This window comes from Salvia miltiorrhiza, chromosome 4 (assembly GCF_028751815.1).
Source record: "Salvia miltiorrhiza cultivar Shanhuang (shh) chromosome 4, IMPLAD_Smil_shh, whole genome shotgun sequence".
In the NCBI taxonomy this organism is placed as follows: domain Eukaryota; kingdom Viridiplantae; phylum Streptophyta; class Magnoliopsida; order Lamiales; family Lamiaceae; genus Salvia; species Salvia miltiorrhiza.
This window is the reverse complement of record NC_080390.1, coordinates 50,329,701-50,348,810: the sequence shown is the minus strand read 5'-3', so window position 1 is coordinate 50,348,810 and position 19,110 is coordinate 50,329,701. Positions and strand designations below refer to the sequence as shown.

Below are 19,110 nucleotides of genomic sequence, written 5' to 3'. Positions count from 1 at the left end.
AAAGAGTATAACGCTTTCCTTTTTGGGACATGATTCACTTTCTCCTTTTAACTACAACCACTCATTTCTATACGACACCACACTAAATTCAACCTCAACCACTTTATCACACATCTACTAACTATTTTCTTAAAACTTGTGTCCACCGGATAAGGGAATACTATAATTTATCAATCTATATAAACTACAACCATTGCTTGATAAAATTATAATTTGCAACCATAATTTAATTTCACTCGAATTCTCTTTTTCAATATCACTTATTATTATTGTTGTTGTTGTTGTTGTTGTGATTTTTGATCTAAAATTTACAATAAAATAATGGGAGATCGACAATAATTAATACGAGGCATGCGTTTGTGTGTGCAACATTAAATTTTTAAAATGAGAAATCAAATACCATAATTATTCAAATATGTTGGATAAGTATGTGTTGGAATATAAAAATAAACTTGATTTTTAAGAAAAGATATTTGTATTAGAAATATCTAGAATATAAGAAAAAACACTAAGAAAAAATAAAAAAAGTATAATTGTGCACATGTTGAAGTATAGGAATAATTTAGATTAAGAATTATCTAGAATATGCTAGTCCTAACCAACCTAAGTCGGTTTAGTGAATTAACCGACCTATTACCACTATATATACATATGTAATACTTGTGTAGTAAAATACAAGAGTGAAGAAAAACTAATTAAATTAGAAGCTTGTGTAATCAAATTCCTAATTTACTTTCTAACATATACGTCCACACACCCACTGTGCACAAATTTAAAAATTAGTTCCTCCAAAATATTTATTCTCTCACATCTATAATCTATATATTTCAAAAAAGTGGTATAAAGAGCTACAAGTTCTTACCTGTGGAATGGCCGACCTACAATCGTTTCAAGTCCCCATGTTCAACAAGAGCAACTTCGACAATTGGAACATCAAGATGAAAGCGCTATTGGGAGCCTACGATGGTTGGGAGATCATGGAGAACGGCTACGAGGAGCCGCAGGACGAGGCCGCACTATCCCAACAACAAAAGGATAGATTGCGAGACGCGAGAAAGAGAGACAAGAAGGCTCTCTATCTCATTTATCAAGTGTTGGGGGATGACGATTTCGAGAAAATTTCGAACGCAAGCACCGCCAGAGAAGCGTGGGAGAAGCTCCAGAACGCGTGCAAAGGAGCGGAGCAAGTAAAAAAGGTATGACTTCAAACTTTAAGAGGGGAGTTTGAGTCTTTGCATATGAAAGAGTCTGAATCGATTTCGGATTATTTTTTAAGAGTCTTGGCGGTGTCTAATCAAATGAAAAGAAATGGTGAAAAATTGGAGAATGTTAGAATTATGGAGAAAATATTGCGCTCATTAACTCCAAAATTTGTGCATAAAGTAATCACAATTGAAGAAACTAAAAATTTGGAGGAGATGACAATCGATCTCTTGTTAGGGTCATTGCAAGCATGTGAGGAGAAGCAAAAGAAGAAGCAAGAAATTTCAGAGCAACTTTTAAAATTGCAAGTAAGCTCAAAAGATAAAGAAGAAGGTCCGAGCAATGGCCGTGGACAATTCGGGAAAAGACGCGATCAAAGGCAAGATCGAGACAGAGGCCGTGGACGAGGACGAGGAGGCTTCGTCAGCAGTGGTGAAAGAAATGAGTTTACAAGTGGTCGGGGGAGGAGCTACCCGCAGTCGAGGTACGATAAATCTTTGATAAAGTGTTATAATTGCCATAAATTTGGGCACTATGCTTCCGAGTGCAGAAGTGAAAAATTAAGGATTGAAGAGAAGGTCAATTATGCTGAAAATACAAGTCAAGAAATTGGTAGTGTGCTTCTAGCATATAAAGGAGAAGCTGGAAACCAAGCTGACACGTGGTACCTCAACATCGGTGCAAACAACCACATGTGCGGGAAGAGAAGCATGTTTGTGGAGCTTGATAAGTCGATAAGTGGCAATGTCTCATTTGGTGATGAATCTAAAATTCCAATTAAAGGAAAACGGAAAATTTTAATTCACTCGAAGAATGGAAATCATGAATTTATTTCCAACATTTATTATATACCCAATATGAAGAATAATATATTAAGTTTGGGACAACTCTTAAAGAAAGGTTATGATATTCACATGAGAGATTATAACCTTTCAATAAGAGATGTAAAAAATAATCAATTGCCAAGGTGCCAATGTCTAAAAATAGAATGTTCTTATTGAATATTCAAAATGACGTGGCAAAATGCCTGAAAGCGTGTTACCAAGATAAGTCTTGGTTATTGTACATTCGGTTTGGGCACCTGAATTTTGGTGGTTTGGAGTTATTGTCAAAGAAAGAGATGGTAAGAGGCCTACCATCCATCAAGCATCCCGATCAACTGTGCGAAGGTTGTCTACTCGGGAAGCAGTTCAGAAAGCCATTGCCAAAGGAGTCAAGCTCAAGAGCCTAAAAGCCACTAGAGTTGATTCATGCTGACGTGTGTGGGCCAATAAATCCAAGCTTCCTCGGTAAAAATAATTATTTTCTGCTCTTCATTGATGATTTTTCTAGAAAAATATGGGTATATCTCTTGAAGCAGAAGTTATAAGTATTTGATGCATTCAAGAAATTCAAAGCTGCCGTCGAGAAGGAGAGCAGACAACAAATGAAGGCCCTGAGGTCCGATCGCGGTGGAGAATTTACATCCAAGGAGTTTCTAGAATTTTGTGAAGCAAATGGAATTCGGCGGCCACTGACAGTTCCATGAACCCCCAACAGAATGGAGTGGCAGAAAGAAAAAACAGAACAATCATGGAGATGGCAAGGAGCATTCTAAAGACGAAGAATCTGCCTAAAGAGTTTTGGGCATAAGCAGTGGCGTGCGCGGTGTACCTGTCCAACCGATCTCCAACAAGAAGTGTTTGGGAAAAGACTCCACAAGAAGCCATAAATTTTCCACCTAAAGGTATTTGAGAGCAAAGCCTACGTGCATGTACTAGATGAGAAAAGGAAGAAGTTCGACGATAAAAATAAAGCATTCATCTTTATCGGGTACGACTCTAACTCTAAAAGCTATAAGTTATATAATCCAAATACCAAGAAAACAGTGATAAGTCGAGACGTGGAGTTCGACGAAGATGGAGTCTGAGATTTCAGCTCCAGCGGTGACTTCACCTACATCCCACAATTAGAAGAACAAAGAGCAGAAGAGCAAGTTGGAGAAGTCCAACAAGAGCCAGTGACTCCACCAGCTTCACATGTGCCAGTCACTGAAGACTCGCCGCCATCTTTCTTAAATGAAAGAGCTACACCACGAGCAAGGAATTTGGATGAGATATATGAGGATACTGAGAGGTTAGAAAATCTCACATTCTTATGCCTATTTGCTGACTGTGGTGAAAATTGGCGAGTCGCGATGGATGAAGAAATCAAAGCCATAAAAAAGAATGATACGTGGGAGCTCGTGCCACTACCGGAAGGGAACAAAGCCATTGGAGTCAAGTGGGTATATAGAGTTAAGAAGAATTCCAAGGGTGAAGTGGAAAAATATAAAGTGAGGCTCATCTTGAAAGGATATAGTCAAAGAGCAGGAATCGACTATGATGAGGTATTTGCTTTAGTCGCTCGCTTAGAAACTATCAGACTAATACTCTCTCTTGCAGCCCAAAATAGATGGAAGATTTATCAAATGGATGTCAAGTCAGCCTTCTTGAATGGGTATATAGACAAAGAAGTTTATATCAAGCAGCCAATGGGCTACGAGGTAAAAGGACAAGAAGATAAAGTCTTGAAGTTAAAGAAGGCTCTATACGGACTAAAGCAAGCACCAAGGGCATGGAATAGCAGGATCGATAAGTACTTGGAGGAGAATGGTTTCACTAAATGCCCTCATGAGCATGCTCTCTACGTGAAAGTCAATGGAGGAGATGTCTTAATTGTGTGCTTGTATGTAGATGATTTGATCTTCACAGGAAATAATTCAAAGATGATTGAAGAGTTCAAGAAGGTCATGACAAAAGAGTTCGAGATGACAGACATTAGGCTGATGGTGTACTACCTCGGCGTGGAAGTCAAGCAACTTGAAGATGGGATCTTCATCACACAAGAAGGATATGCCAAGGAAATTCTCAAGAAGTTCAAGATGGAGGACTGCAAAGCAATCAACACGCCAGTGAAATGCGGGATAAAATTATCCAAGAACGATGGAGTAGAAAAGGTGGACCCGACATTATTCAAGAGCTTGGTTGGAAGTTTACGGTACTTAACTTGCACAAGGCCGGATATTCTTTATGCGACAGGGCTCGTGAGTCGCTATATGGAAAATCTAACCTCCATCCACTTCAAGGCAGCGAAGAGAATACTACAATATCTCAAAGGTACGCTCGACTATGGCATATTCTATTCAAATACTGATGATTATAAGCTTGTTGGCTATAGTGATAGCGATTGGGCTGGAGATAATGATGACCGCAAGAGTACAAGCGGATTCGTGTTTTTCATGGGAGACACTACTTTCACCTGGATGTCAAAGAAGCAACCTATAGTCACATTGTCAACATGTGAAGCTGAATATGTGGCTGCCACATCCAGTGTTTGCCATGCAGTTTGGCTACGAAGTTTACTGGAAGAGCTTGGATGGCCACAAAAGGAGCCAACAACTATTTACATGGATAACAAGTCGGCCATCACGCTCTCAAAGAATCCGGTGTTTCATAATCGAAGCAAGCACATATAGACACTCGTTTCCACTATATCAGAGAATGCATTGCAAATAAGGAGGTTCAAGTGGAGTACGTGAAATCGCAGGATCAAATCGGCGACATCTTCACCAAGCCGCTCAAATATAAAGACTTTGTCAAGCTCAAAAGTTTGTTGGGAATGACAAATCAAGTTTAAGGGGGAGTGTTGGAATATAAAAATAAACTTGATTTTTAAGAGAAGATATTTGTATTAGAAATATCTAGAATATAAGAGAAAACACTAAGAAAAAATAAAAAAGTAGAATTGTGCACATATTGAAGTGTAGGAATAATCTAGATTAGGAATTATCTAGAATATGCTAGTTCCTAACCAACTTAAGTCGATTTAGTGAATTAACCGACCTATTACACTATATATACAAATGTAATACTCCATCTGTCCCATTAAAAGTGACATGTATTCCATTTTGGGCCGACCCACTATAAGTGGCCTATTTCTCTAAAAGGAAAATTTTAGCCCTTAAAAAAGTGTAGGCCCTACCACTTTCAACCAATTTACACTTTCTCCTTAATTTTCTGTCGAAAAATTTTGAGCCACTTATAATGGGATGGAGGGGGTACTTGTGTAGTGAAATACAAGAGTGAAGAAAAACTAATTAAATTAGAAGCTTGTGTAATCAAATTCCTCATTTACTTTCTAACATACACGTCCACACACCCACTGTGCACAAATTTAAAAATTTATTCCTCCAAATTATTTATTCTCCCACATCTATGATATCTATATTTCAACAGTATAGTCTAATAATGTCTCAAGCGAAGTGTAGGATATTATATTAAAAATTTAAAATTGAGACCATCTCGACCTTAAAAGACAGAGTGTTGTCTAAGATATGATTTTTACTAAGTCGATGTGAGACAAACATAGTGATTTCACAACTAATTAATTGGAATTTATAAATATCCTTTATATTTTATTTGTTTTTTGTCATGATAATTAATAAGTAAAGTTTATTACATCATAATTAAAATATAAAAATAATTTTAATTTTTATTAATAAATGTCAATTATGGTCTACAAGATAAAGGTGACAAGTGTGTAGAAAAAGATGGGAGTATTTTTATATATGGTTGGTAGTTAGTGTGCGTGTGCGTGTGCGTGTGCGTGTGCGTTTACTCTTTCAAACAAAACAGATTCCGCTTGCATTTGCATTTGGCAAGGCAACGATGCAACACTCCAACTTCCATTTCTCCACCAGCTGAAATTTCTTCTCTCTAATTTCACCTCTCCTGCAACCAGATCATCAATCTCACTCCATCACAACAACTTTCAGATCACCATGCAATACAACCGCTGCGCTCAACCAATTTGATTTGCTCCAAATCCGCGTCCTAGTTCCCAATCCGAACCACCAATGCCGCCGATCTTCGAGTACTTCGTCGTGTGCGGAATGGGACCGGAAATCCGCACCCTCGACGGCGTCCGCGGCTACCACGGCATGACCACCATGTACCTGTCGTCGCTGCTCGACCAATACCCTCCCTCCAATCACGCTCTCTATCCGCCGCCGCCGCCGCAGCTCTCCACCTGCGTCTTGCCTGCCGGCGTCCAATTCTACTCGTCGGGGTTCAGTTCCGAAGATCCGTCGTCGTTCCCGCGCAATTACCCTATCGTGCTGACGGAAGGGGATGGCTCAAAGATTTACGTCAGCTGCATTGCGTTTCGGGATCCCGTGGATGAGGACATAGCGGAGGCGTTCCGCATTCCGCCTGGTTCCTTTGCGGATAAATGCATCTGTCTCGTCTCGCGATCGCCCAGTTTCCGGATTCTGCGCGAGACTTTGGAGGAGATATTCCTACTTTGTTTCTCGACCTCCGGTAGCAGGTATGATTTTGGGTTGACTATTCATGCTTGTCTAGTTTCCTAATTCAGTACTATAATTTGGGATTAGTAATTCAAATTTAAAAGAGTGTAGTATAATTGATTCCAGAATTTGATGAGTTATTACTTTTAGTCTTGTAACGTGTATCTTATAATCTGACAGTTGACTAGTTTAATTAGAATTGAGTTATGTGTCGTTTTCAATTTACTTCTGAAATCTATACACTATTAAGAATTACTAAAAGAATCGAAAAAAGAAGAAGAAGAATATTTTCGGATTACCATGATTCCAATTGGAGGGGCTTTCCCCAATGCAAAACTTTCCTCCGTTGTGCATGCAATGTTGTACTTATCTACCTACACAAGACGTTCAACTACCTTCCCACATTATCATTTTTCATTTTGCAACTCTGTTTGGAAAGTATAACCTCCTAGCTAAGGAGGATAGTTTGAAGTGAACTATTATATCAGTGGTGCATGGGATAGTATTTCATAGCTTCTGAATTGTCTGCTATTATTCTCTTTTTTCTCAAAAAGGAAAAAGGCAGTGCTTATACCACAAGATTTTATTTCAAACAATCATCTTTTTATGCTTGAGGTACGAGTAATGATTGAAATTGGAATTATCTTTTAATCAACTTAGAATTCATTAGCTTTAGGAGGCATAAGAAGAAGGTATAACAAGAAATTTCATGGTTGCGTTGTCGATTTCCAATTTGAGACTTCCTTTACTTTTCTCTTCAAATCATTATGGAAGCTTTATATTGTATAATGTGGGTAGCTGTACTAAGCTTCCAAACTTTTTCAGCATGCCGTTGTGGGAAATTGTTGCTTTTTTAGTTTCCAATGTACCTTTGCCCACTCCTGGAAAGGAACGAGTCTTCTTTACTATTGAGAATGGTCTCCTTGCGATTGATGTTCCACCTAAGGATGGTCTTCCTCATGCTGATGTATGTAACCTATTGCTTTTCCCCACCAGGTTCTAGCCCTCAGCAGTACATTTATTGTTTGTTGCTTTGATATTTAGTTGATCTTATATCATTGTCTAATTTTCATGCCATGGCAGATATCCTTCCAGCCTTTGGTCCAGTGTTTGGATGTTGATAATCTCATCAAACTATTCACTGCAGTTCTGCTGGAAAGAAGGATTTTGCTGCGCTCTGACAAGTATTTTCCTCGGCCTTTTACATCCGGAATAATTTTCTACTAATTGAATTTCCTGGAGGGCTTCCTGTCATTCTTAGAATCAGTCTTTCGCACATGGGATACACTATACTTTCTTTGTGAATCTTTGATGTTCGTATGATCTACGAAGTTCCCAGGATCCAATCTACTTTATCTATATGATGCACAGAAGTCGGAGAAGATGGATATGATGGGCCACTAATTTACCTCTGCATGATTTGTGCAGATATTCTCTATTAACTCTTGTATCAGAGGCCATATGCCATTTAATATATCCATTTCGATGGCAGGTAAATTAGTGTTTTCTTCTACTTTTGCTTTTGAGATGTGTTATGGTTCCATAAATGATGCAATGACTTCTATATAATGAGAAATTATTCTCCACATCTTCCGAGGGGATTTTCTGATCTTTTAACGTTTGTTGTGCTGAAGCATGTCTACATTCCATTGCTATTTTTCAGTGGAGTTGACTATATTGATGCTCCTACACCCTATATGATGGGCCTTCATTCAGGTGTTGATACTTTTGGACTACTCATGGATGGTGTAAGTTCTTGGATTAAAGCATACAAAGGCTACATTTTACATCTTCTGAGTTTATTCTTGTTTTAGACATCTAAGTAGCACTATTCTATACATTATATTCCATCCATATCCAAATGCAATTGATAATACCGTGTTTGCCATTAGTGTCTTTTGGGGAAAAAAATCTATTCCTAACTCAAAAAGATTGAACAATTTATCTTCCCAGCGCAACACCTCTGCTCTTCACGCATGTTAAGGAACGGAAAGAAGTATTCTTCCAGTTGTATATATGCAATACTAGGCTTAACAATCACATGATGTTCCACCTGTAAAAAAGTATGGTAATGGTTGTAACCAGAACCAAAGTGGCCTCAAACATGCAAGCAAGTTTCATTTTGTACGTGTGGCTGTCTGACTATACATTTTGTGTCCTATTATCATTTTTTAATTTCAATCCCAAGTAGATCTTTCAGAAAAAAGCCATATCCTCTCTCTCTCTCTCATGTTCAAGTGTCAGTCTAACGTGTTATATTGCTTCTAAACTAAATGAGCTCATAGTCAGTACCACAAAGGTTCCAGTAATAACAGAAAGAATATATAAATGTTACTATTATTTGTGTTGTATGTGACAATGGAATGACATTTTGTGTCTGAAGTATTTTGGTTTAGCACTACTTCTGGAAGTTCTTATTGCCTCTTAGATACAACATAAGTCTTGTAGTAGCAATGATGCGATCACACAGCTGGTTCATGAAATGCTGTCAGTAATAGAACTATGGTATCGTGTCCCTTCTGTTGCAGGTAGTTGTTGTTGACCTTGAGCATAATCTAATTACCACAACAGAAGAAATTCCTCCATTACCAGAACCAGAGTATAGTTCATTGCGTGGAGAGATAATGAAACTATCACATCCAAATGTTTTCGGCATAGATCACATGAAAGGTGGTTTTTTCACTGAGCAATATCCTAGAGTTGGCAGCAGGCTGTGGGAAGAGGATGATGATCTCCATTTTAGGTGATTATTGGTGGCTAATTTGCATTTCTATGAAGTAATTAACTAATTGTTGATGTTCTTATGCTTCATCCAAGCTGAATTTAGATGGAGTTATTTCTGATTCTCAAATGAAATCTTTTTGTGGATTAAACCTAAAAAGACATCATTGTACTGGGTTCTTGTTATTGATAATTCATCACCCCCCCACCACCACCACCACCAAGTTCCCTATAAGCATCTTGTTTGGCCCTCAGTTATGGAACTAACTTATATACTCCGATTTTTCATTAATGGTGTCATAACAAAGTCAATGATACTATGTGAAATCCATCATGGAATCCTTTGAAGCTTATATTAGTAATTACTTATTTCCAGTTATACTTTACATTAGCCTTACAATTCTCATAACCTCATTACTCTTTTTCTGATTTTTGCAGGATTCTATTCCTAAAATTCTTTGCATCAATTTTAGATGGCTATCGCAATTTTGTAGTATGAAGCTTTTGCCTTATTGTTCTTAGAAATCAAATAGTTGATTTAGCAGCCAACGCGAAACAAGCAACGGAATCTTCTTTCCCCCTTTATCAGGAAAATGCTGCTACTAATGTCTTCAACAACCAGGCTTTTCTGAAGAAGCGCTCTCGGTCAACAAACCAGCCTCCAGATCCAATGGTTAGCTGTCTATATGTCTTAAATTAATTGACCTTCAGAAATTTAGATCTGCTATCTGTTTCTCGTTTTTCTTTGGATGGAATAAGATCCCTGAACTTGTGTTTCATGCACAACTTTAACAGATAACTCAATTTTTAGAATCCCAAGGATTCTTAGATTATCTGGAGAGAGGCCTTGGTTCTCAAGAAAATGGCAATAATCTTCTTGATAAGTTACAAGATGCTATTGGCAGGGGACAAAATCCTATGTCAATATTTTCCTCACTTTCCATAGAGCCTGTGATCATAAGTATTTATGGCCCTGATGAAGGGAAGCCAGGTAACCTCAGTACTTCAGGAACTATATGCATCCAGATTAACATGTACGGATAGATGAAAAAGGTTTTTGAGATGCTCAGAGCTGGATTTGCCACTAACTCAATTTTCCTGTTAACCTACAGGATCAGATGTTAGATATTGTTATGACAGGTTTCCTTCAAATTTTAGAACCGAAGAGCAGGAAGAAAAAAGGAAGCAGATTCTAGCCGCAGCAACCGGAGCTATAGAGTATTCTGCAAAGCAGAATATGAGGTGTAATATACAAGAAATGGAGACGAATCTCTACTTTCTAACTAGATTGATTTTCTTATTTCTTGAAAACCATAAATTTTCTTATTTCTCTTGGTGTAGTTCAACTTCGGCTCTTGCTGGTGTAGATTCTAATTCTGGAAGCATGAGTCCAAGAGAGAGGGCTGTGAGTATCATATCATGGTAATTTATGTGGTTCTCCAACTCAATCTATGTAGTACCAATAATTGGACAAATACATACTTCTTGCAGGCTGAAAAAGAGCGCATGGTTTTGGACATTAAAGTGAAGCTGCAGGTCTGTTCTCTCAGCTTTACGGATATCTTTTGAAGTATAACTTTAATCTCATCTTATGATAGTTTTACATTGCATGGCCACTTCATTAACTGTCTATGCTTTCAAACTTTTTGAATAAGGAAGAATAGGTAACAGTTTGAAAAGTACTTCCTTGAAGTTTTTTATGTTGGGCTAAAAGATCTAAATTTTTAGTTACTTCCAGACATTCCAAGTTGATATTTTTGTTGCGTGGTCTTTGATGGCAATAGTGTTTGGTAGGATTCATCATTTTTTTTCATTTGTCATATACATAGTGATATTCTCTAAGGGATAGTATTTTTCACTTTGGTTGGCATGTACCCATTTCTGAGTTAGCTTCCATATCTGTACTATACCACTGTCTCAGAGTTCAAAGAAAATGCTTCCTTGGAAGCAGAATATCTTTGTTCTTTCTGGTAGCTACCGAAAAAGATCTTTGAGTTTTAAGGTATTTGGCTTCCCTTAAACAGGGTTTGTGGCTACGCCTCTTGAAGCTGGAAACTACAGATGATCCTCTTTCATCCTTTGAGTATGGAACTATTCTTGGTATGATCTTGTAACTCAATCAAATTTACCACCCTTCCTTAAAAGTAGCTGTAATGCTCCTTTTTTAGGATACAGCATCATTTACTAGAACATGTTTATTACTTTATCAGCTCTGATCGAGTATGATGCTGAGGGAATTGGTGGTAGTGGATTTGTTGAATGTATAAGAGAGCACATTTATTCAGTAAGTACTATCCCAAAGGCAGCCGATGTATGTCCTTATGTTTATATCTTAACTCAGTTGCTTCTTGCCCCTCGTAGGGATGGAGCTGTCAATTGACCGAAGAGCAGTTTATTGCAGTGAAAGAACTGGTTTGTTAAGCTTGCACTTTTTGAAGCAAGATTATGATTCCTAATAATAACATCATTTCATACATTTAATTTAAGTAGAAGAGGAAAAAATCATAATCATCATGTTTGTTCTCTTCATAATCCCCAGAGGAACTGTTCCTTCAACAAAATATTTCTATTCTAGTTAAAACTGAAAATGGTGTTAATATGGTTGGCACTCTTGAAATTAAAAGGCTAACATCTGTTTTGAGTATAAAATTGCCATGCTTGTCAGAAAGAATTGCTTATGGGTGGTAATATCCTCTTGAAACTAAAAGGACTCAAGTCAACAGCCTTGAACACACTGTATTCGTGTGGTAATATCAACTCAAATGAGCCTCTAGCGCAAAAATAACCCTCTTTTTCTTATTATTCTTCTGAAAAAAAAACACTCCAATGCCTTGCACCAGAAACTCTATAATCATATTTAGGAAATGTATATAGGAACTCTATGGAAATAATAGTTTTCATTACTTTTTTATTTTTTTGGTATTGATAGCTAAAAACAGCCATTAGTCTTGCTATTGCTCGGAATGACATGGAAACTATCAGAGATGCTCTTGAAGTGTCTGCTGTAATGCACAAAATGGACGTAAACAATGTCTTAGATTATGTTCAGCGGCACCTACGTTCTCTTTCCATATGGGAGGAGCTACGGTATGCATATTTTCTTTTCTGTTCTGCTCCAGCATTGAGTCTTATTTTTTATTAACATCTTTTATGCCATCTGTTCTTTCATCTGGTGTATTAATCAGAGTATCAGACATAATCTAAAACCTTCTTTAATTCTTATAAGTTCATTGAGTGGATATAGTTCTTGTTAAATTTTGTAGAGTGTTCTCGTAGATACCCAGATCTCTTTATTTGGATATCAGCATCTATCGATGGATAGTTGGAGCGGCCACCATTGCTTGTAAAGACACTGTTTTATATTAGCTTAAAATGTTGAACCCTGAAATATGCTGCTTGTCAACTTGTCATGTTCCTGTTCTCAACAAGGATGTCGAATCTCATGCATTAGTCGAGGGATTAGTTGAAGTCCTAACTTTTATTAAAATAAATGCAGATCTTCTGATGCAAAAAATGAAGAAATCTAACATCACATGAATCTTTTTATGCATGATGAATGTGCATGTTTGCATAATATTTTTTCTCAATGATGGTGTACACACATTGCTCAATTGTTTTTATCATATTTTACGCGATTAATTGCAGGTTTTGGGAAGGATACTTTGACTATCTGCTCGACTGCTTCTCTAGCCAGTAAGGAACTTGTTGCTTTCATATTCTGTTTTGGATTATAGAATTTTCAGTTGTTTTTTATTTAGAAAGAAACTTTATTAACAGATAGCAGTCATGTCCTAGGCCTTTTAACGAGGTCTGAAAATGTATTACATTAAATTTCTGGTTGGACCTTTGCTGTTTGCAACATCTAAGCAAGCTTGAAAGTGTCTTAAGTTCCTTTAGATGCCTCAGCAGTGTCCTCTGTAACCCTGAATTGTTGGCTTAGACTGTCCATGTGTCATAGCTAGTAAAGCTTGCAATGCTGCAAGACATTGACTCCCTACATACAAAGTAAAATAACCCGAGTGGTTATCACAGTTGCCTTAAAATGCCAATTTCTGGTTATAATTCTTTACTCTTTGATGCCGTAAGTATCTATTTGGCGTATTTCCTCTAGATGGAAACACTTTCAGATACTTTTGTCTGGTTCTTTAATTATATACTTAATATAAGAGAGAAGTGTAACCATACAAGTGTAGAATAAAAAATTGATCACAAATGCGTAGCTTCTGAGCTCTTTTATGCTGTTCTTATGTCAGGTCAACCAATTATGCAATATTGGTGACAACACAACTAATCATTGTGGCAATACATATGGTGTGCATCGTTTCCTTCTCTATTCTCAATTAACTTAGTTGTTATAATTCTGTCACTCAAGATTCTCCTTTCTTCCTTTTCATGGAGGCTGGACTTGGACTTCCTGACAGTGATGCGTGGTATGTGATTGAAACAATAGCTGGAAAGAATAACATTGGGTATAAGCACATTGTAAGTTGAAGTACACTTTTGTTAGAAGGCCTTATTATGCATGCACTGTGGCTAAGATGTTGTTGTATTGATCTTAAAAATTTTCCCTCAAATTTTCTAGTGATGCATCCTTTAAACTTGGTAAAATACAATACATGCACATCATATACCATGTCTTACTCCCTGGTTGCCAATTTGGAATACAGTGTTAAAAAAAAAAAAAAAAAAAAAAAAATCTTCAGTCTCCCGCTCCTAGAATCTTGGTTTGACCCACAACTTTGTGGATCGCTACCTCATTACCCCTGAGTTTATTCAATACTATTAACATGGAATGAACATCTTTCATGGCTTCCAATCTGATGCACCTGTACCTTGTTTCGCTTTACATGTTTCCATTTCCTTTTGACTTTTGTCCCTCTAGTGAATAATATGCACAATATATTCTTTTGATGGTATCCTTTAGATAAATCTCAGAGGGTACCTGTCACATATACGGCAAACTTGTATTGGGTATTGGGGAATCCATGGCGGAAAACCACAGTTCGTATCTTCTTATGGATTGCCCGGTCCAGAACCACAAGATTCTCCTAGTAACATTGAACAAGGTTCCCAGGCTTCTGGTGTTGGAAGGAGCTGGGTCCAAAGCATGTTTAGCCGGGAAAGAGCCCTCTCTTTTACTCGTTCTGGTAAGTGGACTTCTGATAGTGGCAGTTTAGGTAATTTATACTTTGTTTGGAGTTGAATATTAGTACATAATTTGGTTGTTAATGGAATTTTTCTCATTCAGTTCCAAATTTGCGAGACGTACCAAGAGTGGGGAAGAAAAAAGGTCAGACCAACATCCGCATGCTAAGAGGTCACACTGGAGCAGTCACAGCTTTACACTGTGTTACAAAAAAAGAAGTATGGGATCTAGTTGGTGATCGTGATGACGCGGGATTCTTTATCAGTGGAAGCACAGACTGCACAGTAAGCTTTTATTTATATTTAAAATTTAGCCCAACTATCATTTTAGGGCCAAATGGTGGTGTGAGGCTACTCTCCTTTTTATATATAAACTGTTCCTATTTGAGATCCAAAAGGTGCTATTTGATATGTATACCTTTATAGACTGGAGGATCATATTGGCATATTAGTTTATTTTGAAAGAGCATTATGGACTTCTTTGCTATATTATTATGGAGCATTATGGACTTCTTAAAATTTGCAGCTGAAGATATGGGATCCCACTCTTCGTGGTTCAGAACTGAAGGCAACTTTAAAGGGTCACTCTGGGTATCATTTTACAGGCCCCTTTTTCTTTCTTTGTGTTCATTTATGTGTTTGCATGCTATTGTTGGTTATGGGGTAGGATAGTTGATCTTCATTCATGCATGTAACACACTGTACTAGCTTAAGCTACAAATGTTCGTTATTTATTCACAATTGATACTTTCAAAAGCTGATTTTATTATTTAATCTTTCATCATGATTTATCTCTTAAGAATTGTGAGAGCCATAAGCTCCGATAGACGGAAAGTGGTATCAGGATCAGATGACCAGTTTGTTCTGGTGTGGGATAAGCAGACGACTCATCTTGTAGAAGAGCTGAAAGGCCATGATGCCCAGGTCTGATTAGAGTATTTATTGCTGTATTATATCTTGCTTTTTTATTGTTCTTTCTGTTAGGAAGGTAGAAAGTCTTCATCTGTATATTTCTAAGTCATGTCTGGTTGTGGACACCACCGATCAATATTAACGTAAACTTAGACACTTGGACATCTCATCGTGTCCCTATGCATAAGTATAATTTGTTTCTGTATAATTTATTTTCTTAATCCAAAGGGCTTAATCAGATAAATTTGAGATAAACAATTGACTTTATAATGAGATTGCACTTGTGAAACTCCAAGCTACTGCAACTCTTTTGAGGTCAGTGTTGCTTAGAATATTCTCTAGCAATCCTAGGCACTTCATTTGGATAACTAATACAAAACAGATAATTCATTTCTGATGCTTTTTAAATGTTTATTTTGACATCTGGTCAACGACATTTTTGGTGTATGCTTCTTATGCTGCCTTTTAGGTCAGCGTCGTGCGCACACTCTCAGGTGAGCGTGTCCTCACAGCTGCACACGATGGAACTGTAAAAATGTGGGATGTGAGGATGGACACCTGCGTTGCTACTGTAGGACATTGTTCAAGTGCAGTTCTCTGTATGGACTATGATGACTCCACTGGTATCTTGGCAGCTGCAGGCAGAGATGTGTATGTCACTTAAACTCCTCGTCTAGATTTTTGACACATGCATCTGCACAGAGACCACTGTTAGGATGTCATCTGCTCATTACTCATAGGTTGTGTTTCTGGCTTATTTCCATTATCCAAATTATTCGTATATCCTTTTGTAAGTGTTGCAAACATTTGGGATATTCGGGCTGGAAGGCAGATGCACAAGCTATTAGGGCATTCAAAGTGGATCAGGTGAGTCGCAAATTAGAAATATTTATTTCTCACATGCCAGAGTAGTGGTAACTATGATACGCTATGGACACAGGTCCATAAAAATGGTTGGAGACACTGTAATAACAGGCAGTGATGATTGGACTGCTCGAGTGTGGTCTGTCTCTCAAGGAACTTGTGATGCTGTATTGGCTTGCCATGACGGTCCAGTTTTATGTGTTGAATACTCTATTGCAGATAGAGGAATTATTACAGGTCAAAATCACTTCTCATTTGATTGACATTGTGGTATTTAAGTTTTGAAGTTTTTTTTTTAATTTTTTTTTTCTGAATAACTTTTTGTTCATTATTTAGGATCAAGTGATGGGCTTCTCAGATTTTGGGAAAATGATGATGGTAAGGACTACAAAGTTAAAGCAATTATTATACATGGACCATCCTTGGTGTGTGATTGAGATTACCAACAACTTGCATCTTCTTTACTCGGAACTTTAGAAACATGAGAAAGCTCAGTTACTTTAAAATTTGCGGTAGGGCGCTTGATGACTTATGTGGTGGACATGCTTGCCTTGCTCCTTTATCATGTATATATCTATGATGCATCGTACTCAAGGGTACTTGTGGTGCACTTTTGCATTAAAATTGTTATAAGTTGGCTTGCTGAGCTACCACTTAGGGCTAACAGGCTAATAATCCATGTCATACACCTTCACAATAGAGTTTGTATATATTTTCTGCTTGGTTCATTGCTTCACTGACTTGAAAAGCCTACATCTCGCATTACTATCTGGTTAATTTGAAAAAACCTCGTTAGGCTCTTCGGGATTGTTGTGTGCGCATCACTCTGTAGTGTACATCATGACATCTGCAATTCATAACAAATTATCGGAGATTAATCTGATGAACTAATGATCAAAGTAAATGAATATTCTAGGATGATACATATTCTTTTTGGACAGGAATGATATAACAAAAAGGTCAGTCACAGAGCGAGAGGGCTGTGCATGTATTCAGATGAATGAATGTTTCAAATTACTTTTCTGAATGATAAGGTTTTGACATTTGGAATGAAAGTATGAGTGCATGATATTCTGGTTTTCATAATTGTAGGTGCTGTAAAATGCATCAAGAATGTGACTGTTCATAATGCTCCCATATTGTCAATAAACGCGGGGGAACAATGGTTAGGAGTCGGGGCTGCTGATAATTCTATGTCCCTCTTCCACCGCCCTCAAGATAGGCTTGGAGGGCTCTCAACAACAGGTCCAAAAATGGCTGGCTGGCAACTTTACAGAACTCCTGTAAAATCAGTTGCAACGGTAATTCTTTTTCCTGTTCACTGATTCCATTAACATTCTTGTGAAGCATTTAGCTGTTTAAATATGGTGTGTTCTAAACTTGTCCTAGACAGTATAAATCAAATCCTAGTTACAGTTTCCTATGCTCAGGATAATGTTTTTCTTTTCTTTCTCTAGAGATGAGTATGCCTGCTCTTTATCTTATTTAGGAATCCAAATTTTGTTTTCCCAGAATATTATATTTACTACTCCCTAATGTCAGGATAATATTTCCCCTCATTTATACGATAGCCATCTTGCCTAATAAATACTACTAGACTCCTAGTCCTTTGCATGCGCCACTACAAATTATGTGGTTTCCAACTCCATGCATGCTATATAACATGAAGATACGCGACAGTTTAGAAATAGATAATATATGTAAAATAATAATTGGTCTGGTCCTTTTTGTGTTACAATTTTGGTATATACAGAAAATGGGCAAGTTTGATCTGTTTCAGGTGAGATGTGCGGCTTCAGACCTTGAAAGGAAGAGAATATGCGGAGGGGGGCGTAACGGAGTGCTTAGGTTGTGGGATGCAACTATTAACATCTAAATGCAGAATAAGATTAAGAGATTTGTGTTGATTTATTCGCCAGTTTACTTCAATATGTAATTATGGTATGGAATACTATCAAAACTACTTGTTGAGAATGCAACTCACTTTTTTTTATCAGGAAGTTGTCTGATTATGTAACGCCCCAAATATTACATTTTTGCCTCTATGGAAGCCCAAGTAATTTAGTTGGGCCAATATTTTTTAGCATAGGGCCTTAATAATAATAAGGGTTAATAGTGTTTTATGTCCCGAACTTTCAGCGTTTTTTATAAAATGTCCCGAACTTTCATTTCTCCTAAAAACATCGAACTTTTAATTTTTTCCATAAAATGTTCCGCTATACAAAATTCGATGATTTTTCCATAAGTTCCGCTATATAAAATCAGCCTATAAATACAAAATCTGGTTTTCCATAAAACGTTCCATAATTTGTAGACTCAAATATTTAGTATTGAGAGTTGACTTATTTCAAAAAAGAAAAAAGTATTGAGAGTTGACTATGGAAGTAAGTTGGTGTATTAATTTTCTTTCCTTGTTAACCTCCGAAACATAGACATGGGATTGAATTAATTCATTTATTTGGTTAATAATGTCATTGGTAATGAAAATATTGTTTAAAATACTTTTTAGTTTTATTTTTATAAACTATTCGAACTCATTTCAACAAGTCGTTGTAGTATAGTGGTAAGTATTCCCGCCTGTCACGCGGGTGACCCGGGTTCGATCCCCGGCAACGGCGAAATGTTTTTTAAATTTTCTTCCTCTTCCGTATTCTTTTTAGATTTATTTAAAAGTAATAATTGTTCATTATTCTAAGTTCAGATTAAGTTATTTTGCGATATTGATACCGTATACGTTATTAATTTATTCCAATATATTCCTTTTCCATATTTCTTTACAGAATTTTTTAGACAAAATTAATCAGTTGTTCATAATAACTTCAAATTATATTTTATTTTGCGATATTGTGCCGTTACGTTATTATTTTTTGATACTAGGAGGATGTTTGGCTGAGCTTATAGGCTTTTCAAAAGCTTATAAGCTACTTCAAGGTGTTTGG

At 37.0% G+C, this 19,110-nt stretch overlaps 1 protein-coding gene and 1 non-coding gene across 2 annotated transcripts; both read left to right on the top strand.

The window, feature by feature from the left end:
* The first annotated feature begins 5,834 nt into the window (after window positions 1-5,834).
* On the top strand, window positions 5,835-18,303 carry LOC131020276 (DENN domain and WD repeat-containing protein SCD1-like). The gene is made up of 29 exons (XM_057948990.1): window positions 5,835-6,549; window positions 7,355-7,496; window positions 7,613-7,713; window positions 7,958-8,021; window positions 8,164-8,277; window positions 9,058-9,272; window positions 9,689-9,743; window positions 9,840-9,923; window positions 10,046-10,241; window positions 10,363-10,492; window positions 10,592-10,655; window positions 10,742-10,786; window positions 11,275-11,350; window positions 11,461-11,534; window positions 11,612-11,662; window positions 12,180-12,337; window positions 12,896-12,943; window positions 13,504-13,561; window positions 13,649-13,732; window positions 14,175-14,397; window positions 14,499-14,680; window positions 14,922-14,986; window positions 15,196-15,319; window positions 15,777-15,958; window positions 16,103-16,174; window positions 16,248-16,408; window positions 16,508-16,549; window positions 17,264-17,472; window positions 17,952-18,303. The coding sequence occupies exons 1-29, from the start codon at window positions 6,080-6,082 to the stop codon at window positions 18,045-18,047; spliced, it is 3,585 nt and encodes a 1,194-aa protein (XP_057804973.1). The 5' UTR covers window positions 5,835-6,079; the 3' UTR covers window positions 18,048-18,303.
* A 414-nt stretch (window positions 18,304-18,717) lies between these two features.
* TRNAD-GUC (transfer RNA aspartic acid (anticodon GUC)) lies at window positions 18,718-18,789 on the top strand. The gene has a single exon. It is a non-coding gene; the product is annotated as a tRNA-Asp (tRNA).
* Window positions 18,790-19,110: the final 321 nt, after the last annotated feature.

Bases quoted from the DNA above. Each gene is read 5' to 3' on its own strand.
- LOC131020276 (XM_057948990.1), top strand. From the start codon at position 6,080: ATGCCGCCGATCTTCGAGTACTTCGTCGTGTGCGGAATGGGACCGGAA. The intron at 9,744-9,839 runs GTATGAAGCTTT...CCCCTTTATCAG, and splicing joins ATGGCTATCGCAATTTTGTA to GAAAATGCTGCTACTAATGT. The intron at 11,351-11,460 runs GTATGATCTTGT...TTACTTTATCAG, and splicing joins TGAGTATGGAACTATTCTTG to CTCTGATCGAGTATGATGCT.